Genomic DNA, 26,995 nt, shown 5'->3' with positions numbered 1-26,995 from the left:
ATTGGCAGGCATGCCCCAAGGAGTAGCCTGAGTGTTCTGGGAACAGACGTCTTGAGTGAATGTCCCGCCTTGCCAGGCTTGATTGACATGATGTGGATGCACTCTTAGGGGCTGTAAGGAGCCAATGAGAGGCTGTATAGGTTGTGATGTGTCAACGTTCTGACCAGTAACCCGGAAAACCGGTACTGACCCATCTGGGAGTGTGTGTGTGTGTTGCATGTGAGTAGTTGTGTACAGACTTCACCGAAGTAAATGAATCAAGTTCTTGTCTCGGCTCACAGTAAACACATGGACGTTTGTTGAGCACAGACACACACTTACTTACCCGACAATTTAACGGGTGCATACACACCCACACATAAATTCACTGTCTTTCGCTTTTCACACGCATGCACTGTTTCTCTTTCATTCATTTGTCTAACATACACACACACAAACACACACTCTTGTTTTTCCACAGGGAGCGGAGAGTGGGACACATATATTCTCCCTAGGTGTAGGTCATCTTTTGGTCAGAGAGCTGTGAGGCCTAGTCCTCCTACCTCCATCCCCCAGCCGGCCTAGATATCTCCCCCACCCCTGAGGGGCCTAAGCAGGGATAGGTCAGCCAGCTGGCCCGGGTGACGTCAGAGAGGCCCGGAGCCAGATGTGCTGATGTGCATCACAGTAGGAGAGGAGGACTATGGCCCTACATGGTCAGCACACACGAGAAGGAGGGAGATAGGGCAGAAGGGCGGGGGGGGGGGGGGACAAGAGAAGGTTTACAGTTTCAAGTGGAACTGTGACGTGACACACACCATGCACGTTGTTAAATCTCAGTTTACTTCCATCCTGACTACTATCGGTCACATGCAACTGCTTTGAAATGCGGCTTGTGGAACTCGGCGAAAAGCTTCATGGAGGACGAAGCGGGCCTGCTGCGGTCGGCTGGCGGGCGGGCGGGCGTGTGAGCTCGGGCAGGAGCCCTGCTGCTGCTGCTGCTGCTGCTGCTGCTGCTGCTGCGGGGTTACGACCCGGGGATCTCTCGCTCTTTCACTCTCTCGCTCTCTCTCTCTCTGCTGAACACTACCGTTAGAGACTACTGTCTTGCCTACGCTGTGAGAGACCGAGAGAGATGCCGACAGTGAAAGGGGGGGGGGGGGGGGGGGGGGGGGACAGAGACAGTGAGAGAGATGCCGACAGAGAAAAGAGGGGGCGGGGCGGGGGTGGGGGGGGGTGGGGAGAGAGAGAGTCCAGGGGGTAACAGAGATAGTGAGAGAGATTTGGGGAGGGAGAGAAACGGAGAGGAAAGTAGGGAAGGTAAAGATCAAAACAAAGACAGAGAAAGGGAGCGAGGGAGCAAGATGGATGGGCAGAAGCGAGGTGAATATACTTCGTGTGTTTTGGGCCACTTCCTGCTTCCTGTGTGTCAAGGGGGGCCAGAGCCTCGTGGCGTCTCTCAAGGTATACAACTCCTATTGTTCTGAACGCTGCTCGGGGACTATGAAGGCGAAGAAGGGTTTCAGAAGCTATTCACAGTCACTCTCGCTTTACCTCGCTTTCTCCATCTCTCTCTCTCTTACACACACGGACACGCACACAGACAAACACACACACTTTGTCTCGTGCACGCACGCGCCGGCTCCGTCCGGTGCCCTGTGTGTTATGGTCTCGTCGAACAAGGTCCTGCGAGGGCTGCGGGGGCAGGCGTAGCTTCCGCATCCCCAGAGAGACGCACCACATCCAGCCACGGGAGAGAGGGATGCGTCGAGAAAGGAGGGGGTCAAATGAGAGGGGGGGGTGAGAGAGAGAGAGAGGGGGGGAGGGGAGGGGTTTAGCACGTTGCTATGTGATCCTCCGTAGCAGGTGGCAGGAGTGAACATGCCGACTGTGGACACACACTTGTCCCCTCCGGTGCTTCATCGCTCTTTAATGGGGCTTTGTGTCCCGCTAAGCTACGCCGTCGTGTCCTCGTAAATCCTGTTCCTTTTAAAGAGCCTCTCCTGGCCTGTACGGTGACGGGCGAGTCACGTACCGGCCAGTCATGCTGTCCTCTCGGAAAGGAGAAGACGTTTTGGGTTTGGAATTCTGTCCATAGGCTGATGGAGGGAGGGAGGGAGGGAGCGGGGGGGGGGGGGAGAGGGGGAGGGGGGGAGGGGGGGAGGGAGGGAAAATTGCGTGTGTGACGTGTGTGATGTGTCCCAAAACATCTTAAGGGATTATGACATCGAAAGATGAGGAAGTGTGACAGTGCTTCGTGACCCACTTGTGTTTGGCTCCCATTGGATGGAGGAGTTCACTCCGGGGTCAAACTCACTAACTGCGCACATGTATATTTCATCCCAACAAACAAGTTATGTTAGCCATTTATTTGTTTTTGCTGCCATGCAAAGGCTCCAAGTGCACTGGGCCGTATAAAACAACAATTGGCTGAATAGTACATGAGGTATTGTATTTATTTAGGCCCTTTTTACATGGTGATTGAATTTGAGTTGTGTCAGCCTATTCATGTGGGCTATATTTAGGCATGGTGTAGTCTGTGTGTGTGTGTGTGGGTGTAGATAGAGTAATGGATGAAGGTGGCGGTGGAAGAGCTAATGGTTTGTTTACCTCCTCTCATGTTTCTGACCAGGATTTACAGTGCCCTGGCCGGCTCACTGGAGCTACCTGCCTCGGAACATTGTGCTCTCTCTCTCCCTTCTCCTCCCCTCTCCCTCTCCGTCTCTCCCCCTCTCTCACAATCTCTGTCTCCGTGTCCATCCGTCCCCCCTCTTTCTCAATCCATTTCTCTCATCCTCTCTCCACACCCTCCATTCTCCCTCACTCTGTTCCACCCCTGTCTTTGTGACTCTCCTTCTTGCCTTGGCTCATGTTATCTCATTCCCTAGCGCCCCCACTCCTCCCCCCCCCCCTTACTGTATCTCTCTCCTTCCCACTCTAAGATGATGGAAGTTTTATTACGGCCGGCTCTCGTCCCCCTCCACTGCTCCGAGCGCACATTATTCCTCTCCGGCCCCTCCGCCTCCTCCTCTCGACATCTTCCGTGGTTCTCTCCTCCCTCGCTCCCCCGTTCACCCTCCCTGGCCCGTCTGGCCCTCTGTTTCCGGCCCTCGTTCGCTCTCCTGTCAGCGTGATCAATGTTCCGCCTCGCCCTCGCGTCACTCCGCCCCGTACTTTTGGCTCACGCTTCTCCTTCACGACGTCAACGGTCGCCGGTGTGCGGGTTCGATTTTGCCTCGTGGCGTTTGGGCCTGTGTGGACTTTTCATGGGGATATGCGTACACAAAAAGAACCAAAACCAATCTAAATAGCATGATGAGGGCAATTTAGGAGAAAGAGAAGAGGGGGTGGGGGGGGGGGTGGGGGGAAGGGAAAGGAAGGGGGAACAACGGTTGAATGGGGTGTCCTCCGCACGAGCGCACCCAAAACGCAGCTCCGCCGAAGTGGTGCATTAGGGGTAATTGACTCTTACAAATTCACCACGGCGGAGGACGGGGGGGAGGAGGGGCTGAGCCATGCCCGGGCATTGATGTACCTGGTTGCGTGTAGAAGAGGATGGTAATGTGGCCATGTTCCTTTTGAAGGGGCCTCACCAAAGAGCCCTTTTACTCGGGGGGGAGGGGGGGGCCGCCATGAAGGAGACCATTCAAGGGGGACGCGCGCACATGAGCAGGAACACGCCCACACGCACTCAGTCACCTGCCCCTCACAAACACACACCAACAGCCTCTTTCTCAATTTCTGACACACACACATATATATATATATATACACACACACACACACACAGGCTGAAAGCTTCACTTAAATGAGGCAGCAAGCATATGTCAGGGCCCTCTCGCAGCGCGCTGGTATGTTAGCGAGTGCTCTTCACACAACTCTCCTGGGCGCTCAAACAGGAGCCTGGCAGCTGTGGGCGGGAATTTGCAATTCATAACCCCCCCCTCCCCCCCCCCCCCGTGACCTTCTCCTCAATGTCGCCGCAACAGGGACGGCGCTCGCGTTGCGCTCGGCGCCGCGGCTCGCTGTGGCCGTTAAACATGCGACGGCCTGGTCCCCCGCGTGCTCCTTCTCTGCGTCTTTGAGTGTTCGTCGTCGAATGTTTTGCCGTCTGTTTTCATCTCCCTCCTTCTACCCTCTCCCCTCCCCTCGTTTGTCATGTCACTACGACGACAGCCGCCTTCGAGGAAGTCATCCATCCCCCACAATGCATCGCTCCCCAGGACTCTGGACCCTCTCCCCCGGGCAACATGTGTGATGACGAATAGTCATCGCCGTGGGGATGAATAGTGATTGCCGTGACGAGGCGTGTTCCGGTCGTGAGACTCAGCTGGTGATGCCTGCTGAAGCCTCTTTCGATTCATCTCCATCTCCGTGGATGAAACCCTTTAGGCCCGTCCTGAAGCCTGGGCTGCGGGTAGAGGCGTCTGCCCACTTTGTTTCACTCCAACCCAGACAAGGCACAGCGTGAATCCCACTCCTCCATTATCCATATCATGGAGTTATCAACTTTAGCCGTGGTTCGTGGGCTGCTAAATGAAGATGGATGAGGGTGTGTGCCTGTCTTTGTGTGTGTGTGTGTGTGTGTTCAGGAGAATTGTCCAAATGAAGACACATGCTTGGAAGGAACACCCTTTGGCGTCGCGTTGACCCAGAAAATAGTGGTGTGAATGGATGGTGGAGTCATCGCACCATTCATTAACACTGAGTCATGTGCCTTCTCTAACCTTGTGTTGGACTAACCGTGAAACGGCCAATCCTGTTTGTGTAGGTTGATGCTGATGGTGGGCCTGTCTCTCAGCTAGCCCCGCTATAGACAGCAAATTGGAATTCATTGAGATGCTAATCCGTAATAAAATATCAGCAGTTTTGGTTGCTTTATTTGGTTAGGGTGAGGGTAATGGATATAGAATACCTGTTTGATTCTTAGGCTGAATATAGCCCATTGTGATTGGCTGAACTGTGAGCGGAGATGAAGCCAGTGCTAGATCACCGCTTAATCAAATAAGAAGGAGCCTTATACCAGCTTTATACCTGCATCATTCCTGCTTTATAGTTGCTTAATACCAACCTCATACCTGCTTTATACCAACCTCATACCTGCTTTATACCAACCTCATACCTGCTTTATACCAACCTCATACCTGCTTTATACCAACCTCATACCGGCCTCATACCTGCTTTATACCAACCTCATACCAGCTTTATACCTGCATCATTCCTGCTTTATATCTGCTTTATACCAACCTCATACCTGCTTTATACCAACCTCATACCTGCTTTATACCAACCTCATACCTGCTTTATACCAACCTCATACCTGCTTTATACCAACCTCATACCGGCCTCATACCTGCTTTATACCAACCTCATACCAGCTTTATACCTGCATCATTCCTGCTTTATATCTGCTTTATACCAACCTCATACCTGCTTTATACCAAATCAAATCAAATTTATTTGTATAGCCCTTTTTACACGCAAGCATGTCACAGAGGGCTTCACATATGCCCATAGAACTGCCCCTCAACCAACCTAAACCCTCAAGGAAGACAAGGAAAAACTCCCAAAAAACTCTCAACAGGAGAAAAAAATGGAAGAAACCTTGGGAGGAGCAATTCAGAGAGGGATCCCCTCCTCCAGAGACGGTTGGTGAGAGAGAGGAGCAGAACACAGGCTAAACATAGTCATACAGTGTCGATGGGTTTTTAAAACACCAAAATCCATTGTTCAACTTTAAAGATTTAGGACAGGACCGGGAGACTCGCGACCAGGTCCAGCGAGTCTCCCAACCTCATACCTGCTTTATACCAACCTCATACCGGCCTCATACCTGCTTTATACCAACCTCATACCGGCCTCATACCTGCTTTATACCTGCGCTGGCTGGGGTAAAAGGAGACAAAAAGCCCATTAAGTAATTCTATTAATAATTCATGTTGGTTTCACAGCCTTGGCAGCCCAGCGGTCATCCACCTCTCGATTACGCCACTCTATCCTCTCTTCTTTCCACTCCTCTCCCTCTCCTCAGCCTGCTTCAGCAAACCTCGAGCCTCCACCCAACCCTTCCACATGGTGCAAAGCCCCTGCAGAAAGGTTATCTCATTTGGCACTGGTGATCCATTTCCCCCCACCATACAAACATCAACACACACATACACACACATTCTGACACACACGCACACTAATTACACTCCCGTCACCTATTGACTCACACAGCACACAGGGATAATCTTATCTTGGGAGAACACAACTGCATCCCTCCCACAGTTGATTAAATGTGCACATAACTGGAGAAGCGTGTGGGATATATTGGCGGCTGGAGTGGATGAAGATGTTTCAGAGTGATGGGCCCCAGAGCTGAGGCAGCAGTATCTGGGGGCAAGGTGTGTGTGCCTGTGTGTGGTTGGGGGGGCCTGTGTGTGTGTGTGTTTCTAGAGGGTTGCGTGCGTGCGTGTGTAAATATATCTGTGTGTTTGTGTATGGATACTTTTACTGCATGTCCCCTTGTGGATAGAGTAAGGTAAGCCAGCAGTGTAATCTTAGCCATGCTCTGCAGGGAATCGTTTACATTCGATAGAGACGTAAGAAGCCACAGTTGTCAGCAATAAGTGAGAGGTGTGCGTGTGTGCGTCTGTGTTTGTACTTGTGTGTAACTTTATTGTAAAAGATAAATTATACGATGGTACCCAATGATATTTTCCTCCGGAAGTGTGTCTGTATTTATGGCCTACATCTCCTACTAGCAAGTGTTAAAAGTGTGAGCGTGTGTGTGTGTTTGCCTCTCTTGCAGTGTGTGAGCCCAGAACAAATAGCTGTGTGCATCCCTGAGGCACTTGTATAAATCACACCTCCCATTAAGCCAGTTCTATCTCCCCTGCACCAGCTGTACACTACGCTCTCTCCATGCCTTTTGTTTGCTGCGCAGGTACACACTATCTGATCTAGCCGTGTGGCTCCTCCACCCCCCTGCTCTGGAACAATGGTGTCTTCCATTATGGCTTAGTTAATGTGTCAGTCTATCAATGGGCGATGCTCATTTTTGGGGTTACGGGTTGGAGAGGGTTAACGTAGATAGGATGAACGGAAGGTTTGTTTTACTCGCTTACTGAAGTGTGTTTCCATTGTTGGTTTGTACCAGTTCTCTCTTCAGCCTTTTGGTACAGTATATGCAATGCCCAACCATTATTTTGAGACTGTCAAGTCAATTGTGGTAACAACAAGTTTTTCCACATACAATTTCCTAACTCTTCTTGGCGGTATGTGTGTTGTGAGCAAGTCGATGGGAAACGTCAAGGAAAGGCTTCAGGTATAAGCCATCATTTAACATGGCAGTCGGGTGGCTAACTCAATAAGCACACATGCACAGCCACCTAGCTCCTGCATCTTCTCCTGAGACTGATTCTCAGATTACTTCAAACTAACGGTGCCTAGTTTTGAGATTAGTTTAGCATCATCCCCCTATCTGCTATCCACACTGATTTCAAAACCAAATCAAGATGGAGAAATAGAGAGGGGGGGGGGGGTTACCTTATGGTGTTCACGACTCAAGAGGCGTTTTCGACATGTGAAGCCAGACTTTGCGATAATGGACACCCCCTTGAGTTGCCATGGAGCTCACCTAAATGTGCAGCCGATGCCAACGAGCAGTGCGATTAGCATAGCAATTACAGCACAATGACGGGAAAAACGCAGACGTTGGTGTGGGTGGCGGTTGATAATTGAGCATGTGCTGAAAGCTCACCAAAAAAATAAAAATAAAAAAGGGCACCTTTTTATTCCATAGATGACTTTCAGCACCGACAGACCCAAAGCCAAAGTGGTGTTCAGCTTGTTTTTGAAGGCTCAATCGTTTTGTTTCTTCAATTGGGACAGTGCAAACTTTTGATTGTTGATTGTAATGTCAAGGTAGGGAGTTGAGCTGTAACATCAGCAGCTGCCAGCTGTTGAGCCGAACAACATTCAGAGGATGTAATTTCTCTCATCATCTGTATCATAAATCCCAGTCATGTTGACTTTTCTATCCTAAATTGTTTAGACGGGTTGTGAGCGGGCGCCAGAGCTTGGCTCTCGGCCAAGCGTCAATTTCCACAGCCAATTAAACGCATAGAGCAGTCGCCGGTGCTCTGTTCGCGCTTTCAACACAGAGAGCGTTCGTGTGCTTAATGAGCGACGTTCGACTGGAATAACGAGGGAGATTATCTCGGGACTCCTCGGTTTCACCCTCCCTTACTTCAATGCTTTTATCACCATGCTCTGCCCTTCGAATTCCCTCGACGACCAACCAAAGCGGATAGATGGACGCAGAGCCTGCGGCAGTACTGTTGATATACATGCCTCTGGTCCAGCCGTAAATCCACCCTTCTCCTTCCACCACAACTCCCTCCTCCCTTCGACTAACTTGTTCTTCTAGGACCGGGCAGTAGCCGCTATCGACCGCAAGCGCGCAGGGCGAATTTCAATAGACCGCTATTGATCGGTCGCAACTTAATGCTGCTGCTGTTTATTCATGTAATTTCTCTGCCCAGACCTTGGACTGGCTGACAGTTGGTTCAGGGGTCTCGTGGGTGGCTAAAAGAAGTGTCTGCTCCGGGGCAGAGAGCGGTTAGATACCTGCAGCGTGGGACCTTAGCATTCAATGGAGCACGATCAAAGAGAATTGTATAGCCTACATTTGCAAGTGGTTTCTTTTTGAGGGCCTGAAGACTTGCCTGGCTACAAATATTATGTATTTGTAAATATTTTGCACTTTAATGTATCACACGTAGCTCAAACTAAACTAAAAGGCAGTCCTGCTGGGAGTGCTGTTTTATTGCCCTCAGGTCATGACCCCTAATTGTATTGATAGAACATTGATAAAACTGTGCATTTGGCATAGACTAATGACTTGATCCCTGTATTGCATTGTCATCAGACCCATTGCAAACAATTTATGTTTGGATTCTCAAGTGCCAATGAACGATGACTGTCGTCTTGATGAAAGACAGTCAAGATGCCGCAAAGTAAAGTCAACAAATCTAGGGTGTTTGTCGATACCTAGATTTCAATTCCAGATCTCAAACATCCTCTTACTAGTATCTGTTTACTGGAATAGACCACGTGAAAAGGTGTTATCCAAACGGCTGGCGCTAGACGGATCGTGTGTTGTGAAGCACTCGGAATGTGGAGAGGCCTAATTTCCGTAGTTCACGGGTCACACGGTCATTCCCCAGACCCTGTCTGTATTTTAACGAGTCGTCTGGGGAGTAGCGTCCGTACAGCGGGCGGCGTAGTGAGCGCTCACAATGTTTTTATCTGCCTTCAACGGCCACCTCGCCTTCGGGGCTCCTGAATGAACCTGAAGGGACGTGCCTCGTCGAAACGCGGCGCCGCCGTCCCACTTTCCACGGCTGCTGCTCAGCCATCAGACGCCCTCTACTAACCATCTCATTCACCCTCCTCCCCCCCCCGGTTCCTCCATTTCTAATTTCCCCTCTCAAGCGGTCCTCCACTCGTCCACCCGCTCCATCCGCCCTCTCATCCCTTTTCTCCTTGGCGCCTGGCGCAGGCGAGAGGGGGAGGGGGGGGGAATGAAAGAGAGAGAAGGGGAGAGCGTGCATTATTTACCTCCACTTTAACCCGAGCCTCGTTCAGCGAGACGGTTGTTTTTAGACGCAACACCTCTGCTTTTGAGGGGAGGCGCTTCCATGAGAGGAGAGCTTCTATTAATGGAGGACACACTACCAAGGGGGCGGGGGAGGGGGGGGGTTCGTCTGAGTAGCACCAGGAAGAGGAGGAATGATGTAACGTCGCTGTTGTGTCTGGTCGACATCATTTTTTCTCATGGCCTGATGAAGTCGATTAGCATCACAGTCAAGGCACGGACAGACTCAAGGGCGAAAGCGACGGGCTCCACATTGAGGTTACGTTGAATTCGATCCTGGTTCCCGGAACACTCCGCAGCTCATACATCTCCAGGCCCTGCACATTAAATAAATACAGTTCATTGAACTGACGACGCACAAACGCGCCCGTAACCACGGTATCCACTCAGCGCGCTGAAGTGCGCCTCCATTATGACTCCCCGTTGCCCAACGCTCAAGATGGCCGCCGTGCCTCCAGCCTGTCGCTTCCTGTTTAGGCGGCAAGCACGGGATTGGTTCAGCCCCGGAGGTGTCTGCCCTTGGGGACATTCTTGGCCCGGCATAGCTTTGCAGAGTCGATGTGACAGGGACAAGTCTCTCCCGCGCTAGGGCGATGGGCAGGGGCAGCACAGTTGGCGGCGTTAATAATTGATCGTCCCCATGCTGCAATGTGCTGCTCAAGCGTGTTTCCTGGGGGGGGGGGGGGGGGGGGGGGGGGGGGGGTTCCTGCTGAGGCGCCCTTTTTTTGACACCAACACCCCCGCTAACTTGCTCCACAGTCCAGGGAGGCCTCGTAAGCAACATGGCTGGAAGACGCATTCTTTGTGTTGACCTTTTTTTTTATAAGGGTTTGCAAGGAAACTAATCGTGGAGGACACAGAATGGAGGTTGGTGTGGATTAGTGATGCTTCGGGATCATTTAGTTGGGTCATTTAACTGTGCTCTGTCTGCCTGTCCAGCAGTCTCTTCTATGAGCTCATGGGAGGGGGGAGGAAAAGAGGCGCTGTATTTCCTTTTTGCGCCAGCCCCCCCCGCCCCACTCCCCCTCTTGGTTAGTGGTGGGTCATGTGCGGCAGATGAGAGGAGGGAGGGATGCAGGAATGACTCAGCGGGGGGTGGGGGTAGGAAAGAGGGCTTCACTCGTTCACAGCCGGCGACAGATAAGAGGATTAGCGTCACTCCGCTTCATCGCAGCTTGTCCTCTACACCTCTCTCTCTGTCTCTCCCTTCCTCGCATTTTAAATACTTTTTTCCTCCATTTACTACACTGTGCACTCCTCTTTTCTCTTGCTCCACCTCTCTCTCAGCAGCCCCCTCTTTCTCATTCTGCACCCTCCTTCTTTGGGCCTCGTAGCTCCCTCTCTTTCAAGTGCATCCTGTCGACCCCTCACCCTGTAGCCCTCCCTTCTTGTTCTGTGGTTTCGGTCAGTACTTTCTAGTAGAGCCCGACCGATATATCGGCGGGACGATATTATCGGCTGATATTGGGCATTTTCCAAACTATCGGTATCGGCATTTATAATGGCCGATAAATGAATATTAATGTATTTTTTTTTCAAAGGACTTTAAGTTTCATGTCTTAAGTTTGTATTTTTATACATTTTATTCATCAGAAACTGCATTAACATATTATTTTAGTCAGGAAATCAGGAAGTCACATGAGCAGGAGTCAGATGAGGAGTCAGATGGCTGAGCAGTTAGGGAATCGGGCTATTAATCAGAAGGTTGCTGGTTCGATTCCTGGCCCTGTCTATGACGTTGTGTCCTTGAGGAAGGCACTTAACCCTACTTGCATCGGGGAATGTCCCTGTACTTAGTCGCTCTGGATAAGAACTTCTGCTAAAAGTGGCTAAATGTAAACTACAAATAACTACGGTTAGGGAAATCAGTTTGTTTTGTTACGCGTTTCTGGATTTTTTTAAATATTTTTTTATATCGGCCGATATCGGAATATCGGATTTTTAAATCACCAAATATTTGTATCGGTATCGGCCTTAAAAATCATTTATCGGTCGGGCTCTACTTTCTAGTCAGATATCAGTCAGTCTGCGCGGCTCTTTAGTGCATAACGACTTCTTTTATGGCTCAGTGATAAAGCTATCTTAATCCCCAAAAACCAAATTGTGGTGAATGCTGGTCCTTTCCAAACCCACTTTCATCGGATCATATTCAAACTCCTAACTTTCAAAAATTATGAATCCATAACCCTAGACCTCTCCCCTATTCCAGTCGGATTTGTCTGTGTCTGCCCCCGTCGCGGTCTTATCTAACCCCAGCGTGCGGCCCTGTGTTCCCTCTGTGTCTCCCAGTACAGGATCGGTCAGCTGTACATGATCAGCAAGCACAGCCACGAGCAGAGTGAACGCGGGGAGGGGGTGGAGGTGGTGCAGAACGAGCCGTTCGAGGACCCCAACCACGGCCAGGGCCAGTTCACTGAGAAACGCGTCTACCTCAACAGGTGAGTGGGCCCCGTAACCCAGGACACCCGACCTCTAGCCTTCCGTTTGACCCCTCCGGCAGACCTTATGTGTATCTGTACCATTTGTATACATTTAAATATACTTTGCTTACTTGTACGTTGACCTAATTGCTGATGTGTAGATATTTTAGGGAGGGGGAAAGGGGGAGGATAGTTGGTGGGATGTTTTCAGGGTTCATACTAACAACGTGTTCATTTGTATTGTGACGACTCGCAAGGTTAATGTCAAACCGCGTGTCACAGTCCAGCCTCGACTAAGCCTTTTTTTCCTTAATTAACCACCTGTGTGGAAAGCAGAACACAAAGAAACCAAGCTTTGGAAAGGAACATGAAGGATGAATTGTCAGCCCTCCATAGCTGGGTCTTACTCCATGCAAGTCCACCACGTGTCAAATCAAATCAAATGTATTTGTATAGCCCTTTTTACACGCAAGCATGTCACAGAGGGCTTCACATACGCCCATAGAACTGCCCCTCAACCAACCTAAACCCTCAAGGAAGATGTTTGTGTGTGTGTGTGTGTGTGTATACACACAACTTCTCCCCATGCATTGTTAAACATCCAAGGACAAAAACATCCCAATTAGGCAAGATGGAAAGAGAGCGAGAGAGAAAGAGAAAGGAGACACAGGCTATTCATTCCAGCAGAAACACCTGTGTCAGCGATCAGGGTCCCTGGGACGTAGTGGTGCTGACTCAGCACAGCTCTGCCCTACGCCATGGCTCAAACTTCAGGGAGGGAGGGAGGGCGGTAAAGTAGAGAGAAGGAGAGAGAGAGAGAGCAAGAGAGAGAGAGACAGAGAGAGAGGTGCGTTGTTAGGGTGAAGCACAACAGAGCCGTGCCCGTTGAAACGGGCAAGAACCTGCCGTCGACCCAGCGTGTGTCCCCCCCCTCACCTCTGTGTGTACCGCGGCAGATGGCTTCCTGACTAATACAAGACCCGGGTGAAGGGAGGGGAGTGGGAGACAGCAGGGGAATTGGGAGGGAGGGAGGGAGATGCGTTGACGATTGGAAGAGGAGAGGGCTGGTGAGCGAGAGAGGTTGAGATGACAAGAAAAGGGGGAGCGTAAGTTGGAGGAGAGCGAGATGGTGCTCTAATTGAGCGTTTGAATTCCCCCGTTTCCCTTAACCTTGAATGCAAACTGAAGCGAGCCTTCCTCTTACAGATAAGGGTTATGGTGACAAACACACAGCCAGAATGGGAATTCCAAGCTGGATTAGGGCTTTGAAGAGTGACCTTGATTTGACCCTGCCAGAGGAAATACTCTATCTTGTACATACTTGGCTGGCGCTTGGCTGGCTTGACATAGTCCACTAGCCAGTTATGCATGTATATAATCTGTAAACACATAATTGGGTTAGAGAAAGTGGCTCCAAAAACACAGACCTATTTGAATGATCTAAGCTGTAAGACAAGAGCAAGTTTAATCAACCAGACGCAAAGCCCTTTTACAACGCGGCGTCCAAACCTAAAAAGTACTCAATGTAACGGGACAGAGTCCAAGAATTCGATTTACCCAACATCACGGCCAGGAAATTGGAATCCCGACTCCCAATTACCCACTGACAAATTCAGCCGAGCTCGCTAGCTTTCTGGCACGACAAATCACCAGACGGCGATTCACCGTAAACATTGATTAGAGGCTCGTTCTGTCGATGACGCTCATTACCGATGAGCCCCGGTTGGTTGATTTTGTGATTGAGTTAAGCTCAGACTACTTTGCAAAGAACAAATCCCTGGACGGAGGAGAGCGGCTCCTTCTTTTGTCGAACCTCTTCGAATCCAGCTCGAACCCGTTTGGTGTGAAGACCGGTGGGCGGGAGCCTCCAATTCCTCCTCCCACGGCCGTGATTGGCACTTTGTGGAGCGCCAGCACCGAGATTGGCAGGACGGGGTGTTTAAAAGAAGAGAGGAAGATGGAGAGAAGTGAGCAGATGGAGTTGGTGGAGTCGACAGTCATCTTGTTTTTTAATGCGTGTGAATGTCAGCTTCGCGACATTGGTGGCACAATGCTGTTTTGGCGCTCTGCAGATATTATTTTCCATCGTCGCCCACACACACTCAATATAGTGGTCCAGTCATCGTCCACCCCCCCCCCCCCCCCCCCCCCCCTGTTGTCCACCTGTCAATCAAGTGGAAATTCTGAAGATTTTGGGTTTTTCTTCAGTGACATACTCACCTTTACTCACTCTCTCTCTTTCTCTTTCTCACACTGTCACACACACACACCTGAGACATGAGAGATGTCTCTGTTCTTTTAGCAACAGATTTCCAATGAGTCCATGCGTGTAAACTCCGCCAACTTTCGTTCCGGTTGGAGTGGGATGTGTAGGACTGGTGTTGCAGAGAGTTGCACTCTCTCTAATATTGTTTATTCTCTCTCGTCCTCTCTTTAAGTATCTCTACAACTCACTACTGGGTACACAACAACATGTGTACAGTGTTAACCTCTCAAGTGAAATGGTAATAGAAATCCAGCAAGGCCTTACAAATCTAATAAGTACCACTTTAAAAAAAAAAAAAAAAAAAAAACTATCTTATCCTATTCCTATTTTCATCATTGATCTCTTCAACGGGGCCCTGCAGGTTGCAGACTCCCCTAGAGGAATGGAATGACTTTCAATCTTTTTAAAAGGGTTATAGCAATAATGACAATATCAATTAATCAGAGTTGTCTCTCCCTCTCTCTCTCTCTCTCCCACATCTCTCTCTCTCTCTCTCTCTCACACACATCTCTCTTTCCCACATCTCTCTCTCTCTCCCACATCTCTCTCTCAGTAAATTGCCCAGTTGGGCTCGTGCAGTGGTGCCCAAAATTTTCTACGTGACTGAAAAGGCTTGGAACTATTATCCCTACACCATCACAGGTGAGTACACACGATCTCTCTTTGACCCAAGCTCATGAATATTCTCTTGCTGGTGTTACCACTCACATTTGCTCCCTCACCTTTTTTTCTACACACACGGGCACCCGCACCGACACACACACACACACAGACTGCCCTGGGTCGGGCCAAAGGGTTATTTGAGAGCCAGGATGCATTGAGGCCAGCCCCAGCTAATGGGGCCAGTGCATCCAGTAAAGAATACCAACCGCTTATCGACCATAACTCTAGCAGAGACACACAAGGCTAACCCCATCTAATCTACTTAACTGCTAAAACACTGAGAACATAGAATTAGCCTTAGCCTCAGCCTTAGTCTTAGCCTTAGCCTCAGCCTCAGTCTTAGCCTTAGCCTTAGCCTTAGCCTTAGCCTTAGCCTTAGCCTTAGCCTCAGCCTCAGCCTTAGCCTCAGTCTTTTTCTAAGTCTTAGCTTCAAACCACCTGAGTCACCCCACACTACCTAGAGCATCTGTCTCATGTCTACATTAGTGTCTGCTAAATGACTAAATGTATATTAATCAACATCCACATGAAACGTGGAGGTGTTGTCTGCCTGTGTACAAACGTCTCAAACACCTCCAATCCCAATTGTGACGAAAAACACCACCGACTCTGAAAAGGCCGAATTGCACATCAGAATCAGAATCAAAATGGGTTTTATTCGCCATGAAAGTTTGCACAGACAAGGAATTTGCTTTGGCAGGAAGGTGCAAACATTAAACATATAGGAATCTCAAATTTAAATATGAGGACTAACTATACTAAGGGTACATAACTAGCAATACTAAGTGGAATTATATTAAAATAAACGATACAATAAAATATAAAATAATGCTTGAACAGTCACACCGTCACCAGAACGAGACGGCTGTTTCGCCCGCGGTCTCTCTCGTGGGTGTTCCCCGCTGTGTAGATGGGAGACAGCTGCGGGTCCCTAACCCTGTTGTGTTTTGTCTCCCCTGTGCGTCAATGTGGGCCCTGGACCTCCAGAGTACACCGTGAGTACCTCCTCCATTTCCTCTATCGATCGCCTGGCTGCGAGGGGAGCCGCACCGGGTCGTGATGCACTGCCCGTCACGACCCATCAGAACCAGTCCCGTAACTCCAGCCCTGCAGAGGGAGGGGAAAAAAGTGTCACTTTGTCCGCAGCCTACGTGTCCGGGTGGTTCCGGTTAGATTAGCTGTAGGGGTGACGGTGCCTCCGTGTGGGCTCCTTTTGCGTGTGTTCATGCCGAAGGTGTTTGTTTTAACATGGGTGTTGTTTTGGATTTGGTGTGCGAGGCAAAGCTTCTGAGTGCAGTGTGCTGCAAATGTACTCTGCGGGGATGTGTGTTTGTGTGTGGGAATCCATAGCTCCAGCTTAGAGACTGTGTGTGTGTGTGAATGAACATAATTCCAGTGTGAATTTGTGTGGGTCGGAAGGATTTATTTCGCACCCGTGTGTGTGTGTGTGGGCGGTGCACGTGTGTGTGTGTGCACGCGTGCGTGCGTTCTATATTAAGTCTAGCTCCATGGTGATGAGTTGTGTAGCCTCAGCCGAGCATGTGCTCTGGGGTGATAAAGACACATCAATTCTTCTTCTTTGCCTCCTCAGAAGGATCATTTAGCTTCACCGCTTAAAGAATTTCACTGCCATTTACGTGTCAAATGATGTACAATTACTCCCTGAATCTCTGATATGTCTTTTTGATACGGGAGCATGGTATTTTACACAGAGTATGATGTTGTAAATGAACACGAAAAGTATGATGTTGTAAATTAACACGAAAAGTCAACATAAGAGAGAGAGGGAAAGAGAGGGAATGAGAGGGGTGGCGGGAGAGAGGAGCGTTTATTAGAAACGTTTATTTGTCACGAGAGGAGCTCACACAAAAACTAAAGACTGTACATATAAGAGATGAACCCGTCTAACCCGCCTCTGGTTTCTGCTCGCCCCCGCAGTGTTCCTTCCTCCCCAAGTTCTCCATCCACATAGAGACCAAATACGAGGACAACAAAGGCATCAATGACCATGTAAGTGTGTGTGTGTGCGTTTGGGTCAAAGTTAACCTGGCCAGTTTTTGTGTGTGTCCGTGTGTCGCATCTCTGTTCCCGTGCGTCTTGGTTTCTCCCTCTGCCAGTGCCAGCTACAACACCGAGGCTCCCGTGCTAAATGATTTATGATGGAGAATACAGTACATTTAGCACTCTGCCTCCTCCCGGGCCTTCGCTATGATAAACCAATATCATAATGTGCCATGTCTCAGAGCCTCTGACAGTCTGCCAGGAGGGGGGGGGGGCTGCTTAGCTAATTGAAGAGCACATTTCATTTCTTCGACCGTTCACCCTGTCGTTAGTCACCAAACGAACAACACTTTCCCCGATGTGAAGATGAAAATTGGGGGCGGGCGGGTGCGTGTCGCTAGAAGACGTGGAAAAACGTCACCAAAACCGGATATTTGTTCCTGAACTTTCTCCGGGGTAATTGTGTACGTGTGACCCAGTTCAGTTGTGATGGAAGACAATGCCAAGGGCCCAGACAACAGAAGCATAAAGCACATGATATCAGAAATATGGAAAAGCAGATGGACACATCCACAGTAACTGGAGCCCACCTCTGTCCTCCATCGAATGCTTTGGGCAGGGTCTGTGTGCTAGAACACACACACATACACAAGTTTGTGCGCACATGCACACACACACAGAGAGAGTTCTGCTTCTGACTCAGATTCACTGCAATTTCAGGACATGGAAAAGGGTCTCTTTTTTTTATAACATTGAATAATCAGCGCAGTGTATGTTTGCCAGCAAAGACGTGATGTGCTGTTTACCTCTGTGTCTCTACGTTATCAATATTATGTCATGCGATGTCTCACTGTGATCTAATGTGTAACCTCATAACACCGTCACGTGTGAACCTCACAAGACAAATGCAAATCTGTCGGCTCCTTGTGCGAGCGTAATGAGGTGCGACGTGTACACGTGTGTCGGGGGCGAGCGTACATGCTCGGGATCAGGCGGGATGTTCCGTTACGCAAGACTTCGATGTGGTCCACATCTTTCTTCTTCGCTCTCTTTCCTTATCTCTTGCTCATGTCTCTGTCTCTCTCCCTCTCTCTCAGATGGACACACACACACACACACACATGCACTACCCCCACTGCTTCACACACACACACTCCCATGGTAAAGTCTGGATGAATGCCGTACACTTTTAATATGGTCCCTTACGGCCTCCATTCTGTCTTTCCCATCTCTGGAGGCTCCCCTGCTCGACAGACGAACAGAATGAGTAACTCTCTCCCTCTCCCTTCCTCTTATTAGCCTCTCTGTCACTGTTCCCTACGTCTCTCCCTCCCCCTTTCTCTCTCTCTCTCTCTCTCTCTCTCTGGTGTCCACGGCAGTTGATCGCCCTCGTCTTGTTTGTCTTTTGCCGTTGACACGCCATCTCTCACTCTCTGTCTCTTCCTTTACGCCCGGCTACCTCCTATCTCCCCCCCCCCCCCCTGTTTTGGCCTCTCCCTCCCTCCCTTCTCTTCTCCCTCCGCCCATGTCCCTGAGTTACACTCATGCATGCTGACATGTCACCCCCCCGATGTGACCGTGTTGCTCTTTCACACTCCGAGTGACAGAAGGGCCCCTTGGAGGGAGAGGGATGGGAGGGATGGATGGGAGGGAGGGAGGACGGGAGAGAGGGATGGAGAGAGAGAGGGATGGAGAGAGAGAGGGAGGGAGGACGGGAGAGAGGGATGGAGAGAGAGAGGGAGGGAGGGAGAGAGGGAGGGAGGGATGTGGAGAAAGAGGGAGAAAGAAAATGAGAGAGGGATGATGAGAGAAGTGAAGAGGGGGATGGAAAGAGACAGCGACATTGTATGAGAGAGGAAGAATAAAATATTCAGTGGGTACTTATGCCAATCTAACAGTTAAAAAAGAGAGAGAGAGAGACAGAGAGACAGAGAGACAGAGAGACAGAGAGAGGAGAAAGACTCAACACATCGCTCCAACTAGCCAACCCAACTGGCCAAGGCCTCACGCTGACCAATGACATTTAGTGCAGCCCCGGGTCACCGGGGGCAACCCAAGCTGTGGCCAGTCAGAGCCCACAGGACACAGGCTGGCAGCATAGAGGGAGGCCACCAGACATATTGATCGCACGAGACTATGAGAGGGAGAGAAAAAAGGGGGAGGCAGAGAGGCACTGGAGTGTTTTAATCCTAAAAGTACATTCCAAATATGTTGTTACATCGACATATGTATTAGAGAGAGATGGAGAGAGAGAGAGAAGGACAGAGAGTTGTAAAAGACAAATGGAGGAGAGAGCGTGAGGTGTTCGTTGTGTTTCCTGACAGGGATGACACCTTCCTCTCCTTCCTGACAGGGTTAAAGAAATAACGTCAACATATTTACGTTTCAACTGGCTGACTATATAATTAGCTCATAGCTCAGAGCGAGAAGATTGGATATCCTTAGCGTTTCCTCTGAGATATTTAAAAATCTTTAAAGACTTTAAAATGTTGCAACGCTCGGTGCACTCACACCCTCAGGCTTTTAGTAATGGAGCACTCTGTAACCTAGCACATACACAGGCGGTCTCGCATTCACACACACACACACACACACACACACACATATACCCACATATTGAAACTCACACATTCACACACACCCTTTTCAGTGTTCTACCTCGGATGGAATGAAACTATAATGTTATTGTTCTGGGTGTAGCCTGAGGCTACGGAGTCCAGTAGGAGTGCCTGCTGTGTGTGTGTGTGTGTGTGTGTGTGTGTGTGAGAAAAAGAGAGGGAGAGAGAGAGAGATACACTGGTCCATTCTATGAACTAGCACAAAACACATAACCTTTGCCAACCACACAACAGGGATAGCGCCCAAGACTAGAGCTCCCCCTTTAGCCTGCATGTGGAATCATCTCTGGTGCTTGTGGCCGCTGTTGAGGTTGGAATCGGCCTCCCAAAACTGCTCGGTTCACACAGAAACACGTAGCCGTTAAACAGAGGACACGTTTCAGATGGAACTTCCTGTCCTCATAGTGTTTTTCGTTTGATCTAAATGGCACTGAGTAAATCCGGTTGGTGCTCAGGGGACTGTCGATGACAGGATCTGTAAAGGGTACAGGGACCGGGAAGCTTTGTAGCTTTGTTTTGACAGTTTGGTAATATTCTGTTGTTGACGTCTGAAGTAAGAAAAGAACATAACTCAACTGTGTGGATCATTTGTGTGTGTGTGTGGATCATTTGTGTGTGTGTGTGTGTGTGTGTGTTCAGATCTTCGACAGTGAGCTGAAGGACCAAGAGAGAGAGGTGTGTTTCGTCGACATCGCCTATGATGAGATCCCCGAGCGCTACTACAAAGAGTCTGAGGTGAGAGCGTGCGTGTTTGCTTGCCGGTCTTCATGCCTCTTGAGTGTTTGTGTGTATGCCTCCATTGTTGGCCCTGTATCACAGTTTAAGTCGGCACATTCTTCTGAAAACTAATCACAAAAGGTATCAGAATACGGTTTATTCGCCATGTATGTTATACAAACACAGAGTTTACTGTGGCAGAAAGGTGCAAAACACTAAACGTATACGAATCTTAATCACAAAGGCATTCTGCCATTCTCAACCCTAACCCCTAGCCATGTGATTGTCCTCTATCTCAGTGTTTGTATTCATCTAGGCTTCCCTGGTGTCGTCAGACTGTGTGTAAGCTGCTCATTAGCTTAAGAGGTGGTTAATGATACTGTAAATTGCCTCTGCTCCTCCAAGTCCCAGGGAAGAGTCTCTGGAGGAAAACATTTCCAGTATACGTTCATTTCACAATCAGTAGATTTGGCATCCGATGCCGTATTCTTAATTGTGCGGGTCGGCGATGGTCGTGCTTTGGAGTCAACGTCTGTCTCATCTGTGCGTGTGTGTTTCTGTGTGTGTGTGTGTGGGCCTGTGTTTATGTGCGTGTGCGCACGTAGGACCTGCGGTACTTCAAGTCGGAGAAGACTTCCCGCGGGGTTCTTCAGGAGGGCTGGAGGGACACTCAGGAGCCAATCATGTGCTCCTACAAGCTGGTCACCGTCAAGTTCGAGGTGTGGGGACTGCAGACGCGTGTGGAACAGTTTGTACACAAGGTGACACTTCAATATTCCAGGCTCGACACAAACACACACAAACGCACACGGTTCTGCTATTCACAAGGGCAACGTCTCCGAACGATACCTGTTGTTCCAAACGTTACCCCTGTATGAATTGTAAAAGGCTTGTCTTTTTGAAACGCGGATGCCAGTGTGCTTCAAAGATGGTGCCTGACAGAAGGATGTTCTAAGCTCCGCCCCTCCATCCTGCTGCAGGTGGTGCGGGACGTGCTGCTCCTGGGACACAGGCAGGCCTTCGCCTGGGTGGACGAGTGGATCGGTAGGTCCGCTAGCCGGGGGACACTCTTGACTCGTATTGACCTCAGCCGAAGCACATGTAAAGCAGGTGTAGCTACTAGGAACGTGTCTTGGTTCGTATTGGTTTGGTCGAGTCTTATACATGTCGATAGAGACGAACCCGCACCGTGCTTTTTTTATTATTCGTGTAGCTGCTGTTGATTTTGTTCACCACGTACTTAAGGTTCCCACTATAATTTTGCGGTGGTGAAGTATTTGCTAGATGTGCAGTTGTCTCTATAACCCACAATGTGGATTTCTGCCTTTGGTTGATGTTTCAAGTGATCGTAAATGACTGTGTTATTTGGACTGTTATGTTGAAATGAATGAAGTACTGCACGTGACTCCTCTCCAACCCTGTGGTCCAGCGTGTCTGCTTCTAACCCTGCCACCACAGTTGGCTGTAGCATGCAGCACGAACCCCAGCCTCTAATCAAGCATGTTCATAACGGAGTCTAGGGCTGGAACTGTCCAGTCTGAACTTCTTTCCATGTTTCTCTGTAGTCCAACTTAAGACATTGGCGTTTCTCTGAATTTACAACATTGACAGCATTCAATTTTCCTATGAAAAAACCCCCCACGAAAGCATAGTTTGCTTATGTATATGCCAGTCAAAGTGAACCAAATGCCCAAGTGTTGACTGCTCATAAACACATTTTTACAAGTTGATGACAGTGACAACAAATGGCTCCCAAAAGAAATGGTCAGTTTTCAAGGAACATTGGAGGCCTCAGAGAAACATGAGAGTTGGGTGTGTGTTGTCGTCTTGACCACCCATTAGCTCAGCAACACTCTTACACAGCCCCATCCCATTCACGCACTAACCACTCAGTATTTTCCATGGCTGCAGGGTAAGTAGATAACAGTCCATTACCTCCGTAATGGAACATATCCACCCATCCTGCCCTCTCCTCCCTCTCCTCCATCTCTGGAAAACAACCGTCAGTCCCTAATCCCTCTTCCTCCAAATAATAATTTCCCCAAACGTTTGGGAACACTTTGCCTGCGAATGCTGTTTCCCTTGGAATGTTTCACGCTTTTCCGGGGCGATGCTACCCTACCGTTCCTGTCGTCTGACTTGGAAGGCACCAGTCCCTTGCTCTCTCCTCTTCTGTTCCCTCCATTCCTCCTCTTCACCTCTCTCACCATCCTTTTCTTAGTCCCTAACATGGCCTTGATATGACTAGCTCTGTCCTAACCGTACTGTGGGTGGTGGGAAGCTAGCTCTGTCACCTTCCCCCCCCATCCTCTGGCTGTGCTTGGGACGTTCGACATCTGACCTTTGACCCTCCAAAAAGCACTAATCACCCATCTGAGGTCGCTCTCAACTTCCCCGGGAGTTTGTGCCTTCACTTTCCCTATGCATCCGTTTCCTCCACCACCTTCTCCGACCCCTCTTGAATGACCTAACGGCGAACTTACCAACGTGTCGACCTCCTCCACCCCCCTCTCTCCAGATATGACTTTGGATGACGTGCGGGAATACGAGAAACAAATGCATGAGAAAACCAACATTAAGGTTTGCCATGAGACGCAAGAGCATTCCACAACAAACTCATCATCACTGGATGACATAGAGATCCATGACAAAGCAAGCGTATGTGTTATGGTCAATTTCTTTTTTGCCCTTTCTTAATTTCCCCACTCTTGTTTTGTGTTGAAATGTGTGTTTGATGAAATGCGAGCCCGTCGAACCTCTCCCCGTCAAACTCTCATTCAGCCGTTAGAACACCAATGCACGGTTTGTAACTGACAGTTTTGAAAATATACTCAACCCTCAAAGAGGGTGTTGCCAAAAAAGTTGTTTTCTTTCATTGAGCTTATTACAAGAATGACTGGTTGTCTCATTTTGATGGGGTCCTATGGCCCTCTAAGCTATCAACATGTCTGCAGTGAAAGCACTCTAAAAGGGCGCCTCCCCTCGCTAACCCCTGTGTTTCTCCATCTCTCCGCCCCCAGACATGACGATGGATGAGGTAAGAGAGTTTGAGCGCGCCATCCAGGAGGCCACCAACGAGAAGATAGGGATGTTCCCCCCGTCCATCTCCATCAGCGAGACGCCCCTCTCCTCCTGCGCCCTCACCGGCCCCGCCAGCGCCCCCTCCACCCCCCTCTGTACCGACGCCCCCGAGTTTCTCTCCGTTTCCAAGGACCGGCCCCGCAAGAAGTCCGCCCCCGAGACCCTCACCCTGCCTGATCCAGCGGCCCAGCGAGGCGTCCCCCAAGGCGCTGCGCCCGGCCCTCTTCCCAACCACTTCCCCTCGACCCCCTCTGACTCTGACCTTCCAGAGTTGGCGGGTGAATAGGGAGGCACGGGGGATCTGGGGCTTCGGTTGTTTTGTCGCCCCCCCTTGAGCTCCCCATGCACCCTCTTGCCTCCCCCCGTCACCCCGATTGTCTTAGAAGCCCAACAAAACTTGCCTATAGCCTCCACACACACCCCAGTGCCCAGTGCTGCAAGCAAACTATAGCCATATGCCAGAGTTCAGCCCTACTTACACATATCACCACGGTTATAAGGTTGATCCCACAAGTCTCCAACTTCCTCCTCGATGAGCAGGCAGCTGTGGGCTCAGCTACCCCCTCCATTGTGGACTTCCTTTTCCTGAGTTTGTAGCCAATCCGATGTCAGATCTACTGTTTACCCATCCAGTGTAAGGAGTGATCATGCACCCACACGATTTCGCCGTTTCCTTAGTTAGAGTCATTGTTTCAGTGTGATAGATTTCGTGTGTGTGTGTGTGTGTGCGTTAGGATGCAGACAAAATGTCCAACCAAACATTTTTTTTTTAACTCAATGGATAGCTGATTAGCTTTGTGTCGCTAAAAAGCGGTTGCCTTGGCAACGGAGATTTAGAAACCTGACGCCTTTGATTCCTTTTGCACACTTAAGTGAATGTTTTTTTACTTGGCAGCCCACGAAATATCCATGTGCAGTGCGTTCTTTTCAAGCTGAAATAAAATAGTGTGAATAACTCAATCTTTCAAACATGCTAAAAAAACACATTTTATGGCAAAGTGTTGTTAGCTGTTATAACCTCAATGACTACTGACAAACACCACAATTGCTCAAGCATATTTGTGTCATGGAAATCCCCGTATCCAATCGCTCCTCTTGCCTGTGTCTCACTTTCCCTCCACTCGACACCCCCAGTGTAACCAGATGCAAGACCAGTACAATCACACACAGAGAGAGCCCAGCTCAGGTCTCCAAATCTCCCGTCTGGCCCCTCTTTGGACAGACGGGGTCATTGACTGTACCTCTCTCTCCCTGCTCAAGGCTCTATGGCCATGTTTTGTATCCCACTCCACAGATATTATACCATCTCTGTACTCAACAGGCTAACTTGACCTTTCGGAACGTTTACACAACAGTTACAGGCTCCACGGAATACATTACCTTATGAAAATCGTGGTGAGCGCCGATCCTGGTTTGCGCCTTTATTTGTATGCTAACTCTGTACCTGCCGTTGTAATGACAGTGTTGTCGCCATTTTGTTACGGAGCAAAACTCGAATTTTTCAAAAAAACATACTGATGGACTGCGGTACGTATCAGTTCATGCAGTTGTACGACAGATACGCGTCTTTATCCGTTAATTCCTCCGATCAACAAGGCTCCCAATTTGGGAGGGGAGTGGGGGTGGGGGCAGTAAAATCAATGTTCTCTATACGAAGGTGGTAGGGGACATATCCATGCTTATAAGGGGTATCGAACTGGCCTTGTCGTGTGTCTGGTTGGCTTTCTGTCATGTGTTTGGAATGCCCGTGCTATGACATCCCAGCGTTGGTAGATCGCAGGACAGGCTAGAGTCTGACCCTGCTGGCCTTTGACTGTTCAGCTACCCAGTGGCTTCTGGACTGACACTTGTCTGAACAACGAGGGTGTACACATTAGGAAACACACACCTTGAAACAACAATTACTGCAACTTCTGGCTACTACGTGTAAAATAACAGTGACCGTCATGGCATAGTTATCGGCAGAGCAAGCATGTCTCTATGCTACAGAGAAAGACCACTCTCTATAGGAGGGAACATGGTCTCTCAAATGGAATGCCCTTATTAAGATACTATATTTTTTCCATTTTATAGTCACAGAGATCATGGGAGTCTCTTATTTCCGCATGAAATGTTTCACAAGCATATATACATAATTATGTATAGTATGTATGTATGTATGTATGTATATAATTGATGGGATGTGAAGATGAATGCTACATTGTAGGCTCTGTTAGTTAAGCACTGTATACTAAACAAATGCAGTTTTGAATGAATCTGAGCATGCCCCTGAAGGACAGTTGTACGACTTTCTACTCAGTGCCTCTGCATGCGAAAAGTGTATTGTATTGTCCATATACCAAAACCTCTGAGCATATTTCGACAAAGAAAAAAAAAAGCCATTTGTTGTAACTTTACAGGATGTTCATTTCTATCCCTTCTTCAAGTTCTGTGCATTTTTTGTTCCATCTCCCCATTCTTCATTCATGGGACGTGAACCATATTATGACCATGTAAACACCTGTATAGTTCAGTCAAGTCCTTGTTGTGTTTCGTTGGACCAAAGTTCCTCTGCAACACTTGTGTTGCTCTCATGTGAAGACGGGACTCTCATTCTTGGTGTCATTTCCACTGAACAACTGTAGCTATGATCCCCATCATCTTTCCGTACAGTTTTAGAATATTCATAACTGGTGATGACTGTCTCTCTTTTCAGGAATACAGAAATCCAGGGATGATTTAGATGGCCTGGGGGCCTCCAAAAGTAATGCATATTGACTAGGAGCATGTTCTGTTCATTTGCAAAGATTATGGATTTTGTTTTGTAAATACTGTAATCTTTGGTTGACATTAGCTGCAGATAATCATTGTCAGGTTCATAATATGTACAATAGATAGCGTTGTTTTCTTCTTGAATGGAGAAAGACAGAAGTGAGATACTAGTCGATGTAGGCCTGTGTTGGAATAGATCGAAACCTTTATATTCTTTTAATCTGCCATTGAAAATAACATTGTGATATCATTCAAGATTTAGCCTTTTGATTCAAATGTATATTTTGCAAGCTCCTCATAGTAGTTACACAAAAATGCACATAGCTGTGCACTTTTGTCTGTCCAGTTGCTTTTGGTTGTTCCACATGTCCAACCTAATCTATCAATGACATTTTGTTTTAAATGGGGTGGCTATTGTATTAATATTATCACTTTGTACATCTTGAATCACAGGTTGGGTTTTCTGTTGTAATTTTCCAGTATTGCTGTAGTTTTGATTTTGTGGTTGCTGTAATTCAAAATGGATTCTCTTTGTTTTTGAAATAAAGGACCAAGCTTTTGCTGTCACCTCTTTAGTGCTGTTTGCTATCCAGCCAGGTTGTCTCGTCTCTGAAGTGCCATCCTCAGTCGGCTGCGGCAAGTCGCTCTGGGTTCCTCCACGTGCTGTTTATGTTTTCATGGCTCTCTTGACAGTTATTTGGGTCTTGGTTGTACTTTTTTTTTCTTAATATTTTCTTTTTTTCTTTAACTTAGTAAATAAAGTTTACTTGCCACGATACAAATCAGTGTCCAGTCGTGTTTGTTCTCGTTGGGATTAGTAGGTTGTATTAAAGAAGTCGAAACATGACATTGCAAC

General features: G+C 48.7%; 1 protein-coding gene across 1 annotated transcript in view; it reads left to right on the top strand.

Moving 5' to 3' along the window:
• The window catches only part of LOC136965483 (cytoplasmic phosphatidylinositol transfer protein 1-like), a 35,924-nt gene extending 9,009 nt beyond the window's left edge, over nt 1-26,915 (top strand). Inside the window, exons 2-9 of the mRNA XM_067259654.1 lie at nt 11,912-12,060; nt 14,862-14,950; nt 15,959-15,966; nt 16,910-16,981; nt 20,230-20,325; nt 20,913-21,068; nt 21,288-21,351; nt 23,328-26,915. Of these exons, the coding sequence (XP_067115755.1) occupies nt 11,912-12,060; nt 14,862-14,950; nt 15,959-15,966; nt 16,910-16,981; nt 20,230-20,325; nt 20,913-21,068; nt 21,288-21,351; nt 23,328-23,674 (981 nt within the window). The 3' untranslated portion in view covers nt 23,675-26,915. The remainder of the gene's footprint in view (nt 1-11,911; nt 12,061-14,861; nt 14,951-15,958; nt 15,967-16,909; nt 16,982-20,229; nt 20,326-20,912; nt 21,069-21,287; nt 21,352-23,327) is intronic.
• The last annotated feature ends 80 nt before the right edge of the window (nt 26,916-26,995 follow it).

Source organism: Osmerus mordax, chromosome 21 (genome assembly GCF_038355195.1).
Source record: "Osmerus mordax isolate fOsmMor3 chromosome 21, fOsmMor3.pri, whole genome shotgun sequence".
NCBI lineage: Eukaryota > Metazoa > Chordata > Actinopteri > Osmeriformes > Osmeridae > Osmerus > Osmerus mordax.
The sequence above is the reverse complement of the archived record's forward strand: the minus strand, read 5'-3'. Positions and strand labels throughout refer to the sequence as shown.